The sequence below is a fragment of the Sapajus apella genome, unplaced genomic scaffold, assembly GCF_009761245.1.
Source record: "Sapajus apella isolate SASKATOON/1434 unplaced genomic scaffold, GSC_monkey_1.0 scaffold3, whole genome shotgun sequence".
NCBI lineage: Eukaryota > Metazoa > Chordata > Mammalia > Primates > Cebidae > Sapajus > Sapajus apella.
This window is the reverse complement of record NW_022436943.1, coordinates 40264561-40276377: the sequence shown is the minus strand read 5'-3', so window position 1 is coordinate 40276377 and position 11817 is coordinate 40264561. Positions and strand designations below refer to the sequence as shown.

Sequence of the window (11817 nt, the reverse complement as noted above, 5' to 3'; positions counted from 1 at the left end):
AGCAGTTCATTGCAAAATCAGAAAGCATTTTTACGAAGGAGACGCTACAGAAATAATGCGAACTGTAACGCTATTATGACCGTTCGCCTAACGGTGAATGTTTAAACATTTAAAAACTTTACTTTCATTTTAGATCATTCCATTGGAAAGAGGCAGAAAATGTACAGTAGGCATGCACAAAGGCTACCGCCTGGAAAGAAGATATAACTGCTAAAGAGGAGGGAGGCGGGGCCCAATTTTGGTTTCTCCTTCCAGCTCCGCCCGCCGAACGCTAGTCTGCGAGTGACGTCACGCGAGACTTGTACTTCCGCTTCCGGTAACCCATGTTTCTCTTTCTTCCTGTCTGCCTAGAAAGATGGCGTCTCGCAAGGAAGGTGCCGGCTCTTCTGCCACCTCTTCCAGTTCCACCGCCGGCGCAGCAGGGAAAGGCAAGGGCAAAGGCGGCTCTGGAGATTCAGCCGTGAAGCAAGTGCAGATAGATGGCCTTGTGAGTGCTGTTCCGTCTCCTCTGGCCCACGTGGGGAGCGCAGTTCCCAGCCCCGTCCCGCCAGCCTTACTTCCCAGCATTCTGCCCCCGGGCTTGGTGTGGCTAGGCCAAAGTTTTTCCCTAGTACCTTTCTCTTTCATCTTCACTTTTTTGTCAGGAGACGCGACAACCTTCTCTTATCTTCTAACGGGACAGTTGTGGCTTCAGGAAGGGGACTGAGAATAGGGTGTGAGTGACAAGTTCCTGGGGTCTTGTTTTGAGTTGCCCGGAGGGGGGATTTGGAGAAAGACTCCTGGAGACAAGCAGCTAACGAAGGTGTCGAGAACGATTTAGGGACTTAGCAGGGCTCTGGGAAGGAGAGAGTAAGGAAACTCCACTACTTCCCTGCTAGGACCTAACATCTATAACTTCCCAAGTGGAGATGTACTTTGTAGCCACTCTTTTGAGCCTGTACTTCGGCGCTTTAAATGAAATCGCATAATTAGAATAGACTCTTTTGTAGTGTTCATTCTGAAAAACATAAAGGAACATCAAAGAGAAGGACCTAAAATGTATTTAGTAGTTAAGGTTCGTGAACTGGGACATCTAAGGAAATTACTGATAAAGGAATGGACTTAGCTGGGAAAAGGAATATCTAGAATGAGAAATTTTATTTCTGTTGTTTCGAAGCAAAATGCATTTGTACGACATTCTAGTTTTAAAAGCCTCTTTCCTGCCTCTCTTTTTAAAAACCATCTTCTCTCCCTTTGATTTTTTAAAGGTTATTTCCCATTAATGCAGATCTTAGATACTTGTAATAAGGAAGTACTTTTAAATTCATGTGAAAATTTTAATTGCACAGGGCTATTTTTAAGTGGAAACTATTCATAATTTAAATCCAGCATATAATTGAATCTGCTGAACTGACTTAGTTAAACTGGGTATGAAAGTGTAGCCTAGTGGTTAAGAGCTCATTCAGTCTTCTAGGCTCTTCCACTTAACCAGCTCTGTGACCTTGGGCAAGTTAACCTTTCCAAACTTTGCTTTCCTCATCTGTCAAGTGGGAATGAGAAGTATTTATGTCATAGAATTGTTTGGGTTAAATAAAAAAGATTATGTGGTGACCTCTAGCACAGTATAGTCAGTGTTAAGATTATTAAGAGTTTAATGTCTATGGTTAGCAGAGCTTGAAAAATGCAGGCGAGAGATTAACTTTGGAGTGTTTTGTTCTAAGTGTCACTTGTGTAATACGTTGAAAATGGAGTACTATCTGGTCTGTGTACTGGCACTCTGGCTTTCCCTGGCTCATGGGAGGCAGATGTGTGTTCAGGAACAAATGACGTGTCTTTAGAGATTGCAAATCTCTAAAGCTGGTGGGTGGACTTAGATTACACTTGTTAAAATAAGTACCACTTACACACTTGGGAAATATTTATTCCTTAGGAGCACATTTCTTATTAAATTTGTTATGTCACAACAGCACTCTTTGAGTCACTTAGTTTCCAGAGTTGAAAAAGGCAAAAGGTTGGTGGCGTTAAATCTATTTGGAGGTCATTTATTCAGTGAATATTTTAGGACATTCTTCTAAGTACCAAATATTGTCTAACAGGGCAGTGATAAAAGCACTTCAGTAACAATTTCCTGGCAGCTTTAAGAGGGATTGTTGAATTAAAAAGAGACCTGCAGGTGGAGATGGACTGGATCACTTCAAGTTTCACAAGTAGACAGTGGGCTTAGGAAGGTCAAGAGAGTGGTTCTCTATTTTGTGGATTCACAAATTACTATTTTTTATCAGCTCTCTCACAATTGATTAATGCTAAGGAACCCGTTAATCCTGCTCACGGGGCATTGGTTTGTACATGTGAATGTTGATTTATTCATTTACTGTGGAAGATAAACCTTTACAGTGGTGAAAATGCTCATATCTACCACCAAAAGGACCATTTCTGATTACCAAAGCACCTTTGAAATCAGTTAAAAAAATCAGAAGTGACTGGGTGCAGTGGCTCATGCCTGTAATGAGCCACTTTGGGAGGCTGAGGTGGGCAGATCACGAGATCAAGAGATTGAGACCATTCTGGCCAACATGGTGAAACCCTGTCTCTATCAAAAATACAAAAATTAATGGGGTGTGGTGGCGCATGCCTGTAGTCCCAGCTACTTGGGAGGCTGAGGCAGGAGAATTTCTTGAACCCAGGAGGCGGAGGTTGCAGTGAGCCAAGATTGTGCCATTGCACTCCAGCCTGGCGACAGAGCTAGACTCTGTCCCAAAAACAAAAAAAAAAGATCAAAAGCTTATCAGTGACTCCAAAAGCAATCATAATAAGAGCAGGTAAAGGATTATTTTACTTGAGAATTATTTATATGCAGATTCTTGATGAGCTTAGTGAATGATCTCTTATTACACAGTAGTGGGTAACTGCTTTTTTTCTCCACTGGTTGGGTAGATATTAGCAAAATAAATTCCTAACAACTTGCTTTCCTGCCTGGACATCTGCCGTTGGACATCTGCCTTTCTGTCATTTGTATAAGTTTAGGCAGCTAGATTATGATGCAGTTGCAGGGTTCTTTTATCTTGTTTGCTCATATTTTAATTGTGAATGTTTTCCAATTATCGTAAATCAAATAGGGAACATTTAAATTGTATGTTCTTTATGCCATATATTGGGTTAGATACAGTGAATAGTGGTTACTCTAAATTTTATTAATGGATTTTTTATACATGGAGTCATGTACATACCATCTCTACGTGGATGTCATGAAGGTGTACTCACCTTTGCCCAGATACAGTTTTAAAAAACTTCCTTAAACTCTGCTGTCCTTTTCTTTCTTTTCTGTCTTGATTAACAGTGTTACTTTTCGAAAAGCAATGTTACGCGTTAGCCAAGAGAATCCTGAGGACAGGCTTGGATTCGGATCCTTATTCCAGCAATAAGCATGATGTTTTGCAAGCTATTAAATTTTCTAGGTCTCAGTTTTATCCTTTGTAAAATGCGGATGATGATAAAATACTACCTCATAAGGGTTGTGAGAATGAAATTCTGAGGTTTGCGAAGTGTTTAATAGTACCTATGTCATTATAAACACTCAGATTACTGTCAGTGGCTTTGCCACTCTCATCTGTATTAATGTTTTTTGAGTCATTCCGAATGCTGCCTTTGTTACTGGAGATTGAAATTGTAGAAAGAGCACTGAACTGATAATCAGGAAACATGCATTCCAGTCTGCATCCACCAGTAACTTACAAGACTTCTATGATTGTTTTATTCAGAAGGTACATTTTCTCATCCACAAAATGATTGCCAGTATCCCTATCAATTTTAATAGTTTATCTTTTCTTTCTTTTGCTTTCATATCTTAATGCTGAGGTTTCTTACTGGTGTGTGACCCCAGTCAATCACTATCCTTCCTTTTAGGCCACTTAATCCTCATCTTTTATGTTGGTGTCTTTTCTCCATCTGTGCATGTTGGAGTGCCTCATGGTTTAGGTTTTGGCTTTTCTTTTAGTCTCTGCTTGACATAGGTAGCGTAATGAAGTTGATACAAGTGCATGCTCTGGAGCCAGACTGCTTGGGTTTGAATCCCAGTTCTAAAATTTGCTGAATGACATTGGACAAGTCTTTGTGCCTCGTTTTCCTCATCTGAATTGTTTTGACTTTAAATGGACTGAATATATGTCAATAACTACAGCAATGTATGGGACAGAGTAAGTCACCATTTAAGCTTAACTGCTGCTATTATTTGCAGTAATTATAGTAGTATTCTTCAAGGTATTCTTATCCCTGCTCATGGCTTTAAATAATATTTATATTCTAATAAGTCGTAGATTTATATTTCTGCCAGTAATGGCTCTTGAATGCCCATTGCCTGTTTGACATCACTATTAGGATAACTCATAGGCAGCTTATATTTAACATGTCCAAAATAGAATCATAGACTTGTTCTTCTCCTTACTTTCCGTCACAGCACCCTATATTTCTTTCTGGAATTTTCCACAGCCTGTAACTATCTTGTTTTCTTTTTTCTCCATCAGGATATATGCTACTGAGGGCAGAGACTATGCTTTGTCACCAATGTTGTATCTCCAATGCTGAACCTGTTAACTGACAGAGTAGGATAAATGAATGAGTATGCATTCCATTTTATTATTTATAATATTCCTAGTTTATGTTCTCATATCTTATATAGGTTATTTTAATATTGTTTTCCCCTACCCTCTTCAGTCTACCATTCATACTTTAAAATATTCATTTAATGTGAACATTCAGATTTTATCTTCTTTCCTTAGATGTTTTCAGTGACTTTCCATTGAATTTAAGGCCCACCAAAATGTTCTTCCTTCTTGCATCTGTATTCAGGTTTATTTCCTTTCTTTCCAAGCTTTGTGGGAATTGTATGTTCCAGACACTCAGACTACTTGGTTTTTCCTTTAATAAGTCATGCTCAAGACAGACCTAGATTCACATCCTTATTCAAGCAGTAAGCATGACCTTGCTTTTGTTCATGAAGTTCTTTGTCTCTGAAATTCCTCTTTTATCATCACATACTGAATAAACAATGTTACCTAGACTTTACGCTGTTTTTAAAAAAATTCTCCATCTAGTTTAACTTGAATCCGTATACTCCAGTTGTACTCTGTTCTTGATTCATTTAAAAAATATTTATTGATTGCTGACCATATGCCAGATCTGGCCCTGCTAGATACTTCGGTATGTTGGTGAGCAAGGTAGAAAAAAGTCCCGACTCACATGACCATTCTCAGCCATATGTAGATGTGGGAGGTGAACCTGGAGATTAATCTCACCCTATGTTTAGCCTGATGTTTAATCACATTTGTTCCTTCCTGGCACATTGATAGTGGCCAAGACCAATTTTTCTTGTATTCTCGAACCCTTCCTTTTCTATCTTTAGACCTATTTTATCAATTCCTCTGTATCAGTAATATAGCAGTCCCTCAGCATCCACAGGGAATTGATTCTAGGACCACTGAATATACAAACTCTGGGCATACTGAAGTCCTACAGCTGGTGCTATGGAACCCTGTGGAACCCACCTATAGGCAAAGTTGGCCTTTCCTATGTGCAAGGTTCACATCCCTGAACCTGTGCAATTCAGGCCCATGTTGTTTAAGGGTCAGCTGTACTCTCCATTAGCACATAAACATCATCAGGACTTTCCCATATTAAAATTTTAAGCACTGTCTCTTTTAGCTCCCTGTGTTCCACTTGTTTGCCCTGGCTTTTTTTCCTCTTTAAGTTATGGTTAAAGAACCATTTTATGTTTGTAGTCTTTCATACTTAAACTCTATTGCTGTTAGAATCTGCCACCACAAACTCCCTGAATTATTATTATTACTTTTTTTTTTTTTTTTGAGACGGAGTTTCGCTCTTGTTACCCAGGCTGGAGTGCAATGGCGCGATCTCGGCTCACCGCAACCTCCGTCTCCTGGGTTCAGGCAATTCTCCTGCCTCAGCCTCCTGAGTAGCTGGGATTACAGGCACACGCCACCATGCCCAGCTAATTTTTTGTATTTTTAGTAGAGATGGGGTTTCACCATGTTGACCAGGATGGTCTCGATCTCTTAACCTCGTGATCCACCCGCCTCGGCCTCCCAAAGTGCTGGGATTACAGGTGTGAGCCACCGCGCCCGGCCCTACTTTTTAAAGATCATTGATAACATCAGCAAAGAACTGTGAAATATATCACAATGTCATTCACAAAAGTTAGTGTCTAAACATTCAGTTATCCACTGTTCAACTTGAGAAATAGAACATTACAAGTATCTTTGAAGCCCTTTCGTCTTTTTCATCCTTTCCTCCAGGCCCTTCTCTCACTGTGTGAGTCACTATTGGTGAGTTTTATTTTAATGATTCCTTTTTTTTTTTTTTTTTAACTATCTCCAGTAATGGGCATAAGCAATTTTTTTTTTTTTTTTTAAAAGATGGGGTTTCACCATGTTGGCCAGGCTGGTCTTGAACTCCTGACCTCAAGTGATCCACCCACCTCGGCCTGCCAAAGTGCTAGGATTACAGGTGTGAGCCACCACACCTGGCTCTTTTTTTAGCAAATTTTAATGATTCTTTTGTGGCTTTACCACATGGACTATTAAACAGTTTGATTACTTTCACTTGTCTGTATGAATACATATGAATTAAATCATAGTTTATATTCTCCTGTGTCTTGAGTCTTGATATGTCTGTCTTACACTATAATTGGTGGGACTTAGGGATGCTCACGGACCGTTATACTAAGAACCGTAATGTGAAATTATTTTCCTAAATATTTGTACCATTTCACATTTGTCCTAGCAGTTTATGAGAAGTCCCATTGCTTCACATCTCTTCTACCTTTAGTATGGCTAGAGACCCATTTTTGTCAGTCCAGTAAGTTGAAATGCACTCTGTCAATAATCTTTTAATTGTCCATTCCAATAGGCTTGTCAGTGTAGCTCTTCCTATGTACTTTTCGAGTCAGTGCTCGGTACTTCCTTGTGAAATGGAAGAATGGCTCTTCATTCTGTCAGGTGGTCTCCTTGTTCCTAGACAAGATTAAGCTAATTCTTCCTGTTAAACTTTTCTTATTGAACTCACTTTGTTCCCTAGAACATTTGACTTTTACCTTTCTTATGTTTATTAGACTCTTGCTATTCAAAGTATGATCCGTGACCTGAGGGATGAGCAATATTGGCTACACTTGAATTTGTTAGAAATGGAGACATAAAGTATCACAGAATCTCAGGCCGTCTCCTGATCTACCAAATCAGGTGATTTATAGCATATTAATGTTTGAGAAGAAGCATTGCTCTTCCTTTCTCTGAACTTTTTAATGACAGCTTGTATCCCTCATCTTGGTATGTGATCCATACTGTTAATGATTTACTGTTAACATTGTTTTCCCCTTCTCATTGATATGATCACCTTTTTGAAGGCTAAAGTGTAAAACATTAGTCTCCTCCACGTTTCAGTGCTTGAAAGCCATTGCTGTTGAAATTTCTAAACCTTTTAAATTGTGTTTTCCTCTTTATGTATCTTATTAGGTGCCTTATTCTCTTGGTTTTGTTAAGTAAGGTAGAGTATGTTATTAATAAATGGAAAAGTATGAGTTACATATACAGTCAGCTCTCCATATCTGTGGGTTCCGAATCCAGCGATCTCACATCCATGGATTCAACCAACCATGGATCAAAGATATTAGGAAAAAATAAAAAATACAAATAAAAACCAATACAATATAATAATTATTTACATAACATTTACACTGTATTAAGTGTTATATGTTATCTAGGGATAATATATAGGAAGGTGTGCCTAGGTTATATGCAATTACTAATCCTACACCATTATATATGAAAGACTTGTACATATATGAATTTTGGTGTCCAGTTTGGTCCTTGTTACTGTCTGAAGCTCTTTTTACTTGTTGCTTATTTCTTCACAATAGGATATCAGCTTCTTGAGAGTGGCACCCATGTCAGGTTTGTTCACTGCAGTATTTCCAAGTGTCTAGAACAGTACCTTTCTGTAGAAGGCACTCAGATGTTGGGAATGAATGAATATACTCCCGTTGTGTGGAAATTTTCTTGAAAATCAATCATGAAGAAACTGGGTTAGTAAATGCTTTGTAGAAATTAATACAGTGTTGGTGAGAAAAGAAAAGAGCACACAGTTGAGGATAAATCAGTTAGCTTTCTGAGCTTGTTCATATTTCTCCATCTTTTTACTTGTCAATTTCTTATCTGTTAGAAAAATCACTAATGTTAATTGAGCACCTATTATAAGACCCTGCACAGGGATGTTTGGTTAGATTTTATCTGATCCTCACAACAGCTTCTTGAATAAATGTTATTTCTACCTTACCTACCTAATGGTTATTCAAATCTAATGGCAACATTTTGGTGGTAGTGCTTTTTTTTTTTTTTTTTTTTTTTTTTTTTTTTTGAGATGGAGCTTCACTCTTATTGCCCAGGCTGGAGTGCAATGGAGCGATATTGGCTCACTGCAACCTCCGCCTCCTGGGTTCAAGCGATTCTTCTGCCTCAGCCTCCGAAGTAGTTGGGATTACAGGCATGTGCCACCACACCTGGCGAATTTTAGTATTTGTAGTAGAGATGGGGTTTTGGCATGTTGGTCAGGCTTGTCTCGAACTCCTGACCTCAGGTGATTTGCTCGCCTCAGCCTCCCAAAGTGCTGGGATTACAGGCGTGAGCCACCGTGCCTGGCCATTGGAAGTGCTTTGTGAACTGAATCGAATAATTCAGATATGTAATGCCAGGCTATCACATGTGTTAACTGTAGACTTTTTGTGATACTTTTATTAAGTTAAAGATAGTAGAAAACAGCTTGTTAAATTCCGTTGAAATGGAGGCTTTTGCCTGAGATCCTGGGCTCAAGTAGAATATAGTTTGTCTGGCTTGTTAATCTTTTAACAACAAAAAAATTATATGACTCGTGGTGTCTTCTTTCAGGTTTCTGACTGCAGTGGTGAATACGTAAGTTGTTTCATGTGTGAGACTTTTTTAGTCAGATAATTTGAAATCCTTTCAAGCCCTGAAACTTGCACATTTTAGCTATTTTAATTATACATCTTTCTGAAGTGTATTACATAATTTTCTGCTGCTTTAGTCAGAGAATATTTAATACAATCTAATCGTGTTTTGATGACATAGTGTTATCATTAAGAACATGTTATTGGGTCAGATGCAGTGACTCACACCTGTAATCTCAGCATTTTGGGAGGCTGAAGCGGGTGGATCACCTGAGGTCAGGAGTTTGAGACCAACCTGGGCAACATGATGAAACCCTGTCTCTACTAAAAATACAAAAAACGTTAGCCAGGTATGATGGTGAGTGCCTGTAATCCCAGCTATTTGAGAGGTTGAGGCAGGAGAATTGTCTGAATCTGGGAGGTGGAGATTGCAGTGAGCCGAGTTAGTGCCACTGGACTCCATCCAGCCTGGGCAACAAGAGTGAGACTTCGTCTTAAAAAAAAAAAAACAAAAACAATTAAAAATTAAAAAATAAATGTCCCTGTCATTGAATTCTAGGTAAATTTATGTGATTCTTATCCCCTTGCTTTTCAGGTTTTTAATGTGCTGTGGGTGAAAAACCGTTACGCAGGATTATCTTTAACCTGAGTATTTGTGAGTGAGGATTAAATTCATTATACAGCCTGACATTTTTATTGCTTATTGGTATTTTTTGTTTAGGCAAGTAAGATGTTATTGCTTATAAATAGTAAGTTTTTATAATAGAAAAATCATTTAGCATACCTTATTGTACCTTGGTAGCTCCAGGAGCTGGGCAGACTAGTATTATCTGGATTATACATTTGATTCTCCCACTCCAGGAAGCTGAGTGGCTTTTCAAAGACATAAAGTGAGTATATCCTGGAGCTTGAATTCAAATCACATCTAGCCATTCTTGACTCATTCTCTTTTACATTTTACAGCAGCTTCATGCATTTTAAGACCTCTGTAGTTGTTATGTGACAGGTACTGTTTTAATTATTTTATATTTATTATGGCATTGAAGCAATACAACAGCTCTTTGAAATAGGAACCATCATTATCCCTATTTTACCAATTAGGAAATGTGGATACAGACAGTTTATGTGATTGATTAATGTACAGGTGGGGAAAATAGAAGTTAAGGTGTGTACAGAATAGTTAATCTAGTGCTCCTTGTTTGAGCATTGGGAAATACATTTTTCAAAACTCAGGTGTCTTACAGACTTCTAACTTTAAAATGTATGAGAAAGCTTATATATTAGAATCTTTATGTTTAATAATCAGTCATATTGTAGAAGATTTGTAGCTATAAGAAGTCAGTTTTGTAAATATTCTCAAGTTTGGAAAAATGCAACCTTTAACTACTGAGTTCACATATTAAGATACTGGGGATTGATAAAGAAAATCAGTATGTAAAGGAGCATTGGGAAGAATACCGGTAAGTGTTCCTAAGTTAGGTAATTTACCTGCATTAGGTAGGTAATTCTAAGTCTGTCTTACTTTTCCTTTTTTGTTTGTTGAGACAGTCTCGCTCTGTTGACCAGGCTGGAGAGCAGTGGCCCAATCTCGGCTCACTGCAACCTCCACTCCCAGATTCCAGTGATTCTTGTGCCTCAGCTTCCTTAGTAGCTGTGCGCCCCCATACCCGGCAAACTTTTATATTTTTAGTAGAGATGAGGTGTTGCCATGTGGGCCAGACTGACCTCACACTCCTGGCCTCAAGCGATCTGCCTACCTTGGCCTCCCAAAGTGCTGGGATTATGGGGATGAGCCACCGTAATGGGTCAGACTTTTTGATTTTTATGTTCCTCCCAAGATTTGGATAAACCTGCAAACATCTGGGCATTGGTCCTTTCCGTTAAGGCCGGACACCTTTTTGAAATTCATTGTCTTTTGCTTTTTGACAATGCTTACTGTGTTTGTGACATACATGTTAGTGATGACACACTATCATTTGTTTCTTATAGCTGTCTTCTTGGGCATAATTTAAGGCACCATATACAGCATTTCTCGTGGAGGAGAGGATTTAATCAGTTAGGATTTGTAGGCCTTAGTTTGATATGAAGATAGTGAATGGCCTTCCTACTACAATAAGCAGAACTTGAATGGGTAATTTCTTACTATTATTTCATCATTGTTGATATGATTTTTAGCAGTAGGTATTGATTTTAATAGTTGGTAATAGTTACTGTTGGATTTCAAACTGGATGTTTTCCCAAGTAAATGAAATATGATTAAAACATTTTAACTTTAGTTGCTACAGCAGATGTGGCCTGGATTGGATAGTATATATGAGTATGCATCGAACATCTGTTTAACATTAAAAGGTGTGGGTTTACAATAAGCATTTTATATCTTTTGTTTTCTTGTCATCTTTTGCTTCAGCTGGTTTCTATATAATGATAAATTCTGATCATTCTTTCAGTATCTTGGACTTCATTGGTTTGGGTGAGCAATTCCAGGCATTCTTTTTTTTTTTTTTTTTGAGATGGAGTTTCGTTCTTGTCATCCAGGCTGGATTGCATTGGGTGATCTTGGCTCACTGCAACCTCTGCTTCCCATGTTCAAGTGATTCTCCTGCCTTAGTCTCCCAAAGAGCTGGGATTACAGGCATGTGCCACCATGCCTGGCTAAAATTTTATATTTTTAGTACAGTCAGGGTTTTACCATATTGGCCAGGCTGGTCTCAAACTCCTGACCTCAGGTGATCTACCCACCTCAGCCTCCCAAAGTGCTGAGATAAGAGGCGTGAACCACCGTGTCCCGCTGCAATTCCAGGCATTTTAGTATTGACAGCAATGCTCTGGACTTGGAGCTCAGTCCTAGCCCGTATCTTAGAGAAAAA

The 11817-nt window shown here is 38.7% G+C and overlaps 1 protein-coding gene across 1 annotated transcript in view; it reads left to right on the top strand.

Annotated features, from left to right (window-relative positions):
* The first annotated feature begins 310 nt into the window (after positions 1 to 310).
* The window catches only part of EIF3H (eukaryotic translation initiation factor 3 subunit H), a 109016-nt gene continuing 97509 nt past the window's right edge, over positions 311 to 11817 (top strand). Inside the window, exon 1 of the mRNA XM_032252347.1 lies at positions 311 to 487. Within this exon, the coding sequence (XP_032108238.1) occupies positions 356 to 487 (132 nt within the window). The 5' untranslated portion in view covers positions 311 to 355. The remainder of the gene's footprint in view (positions 488 to 11817) is intronic.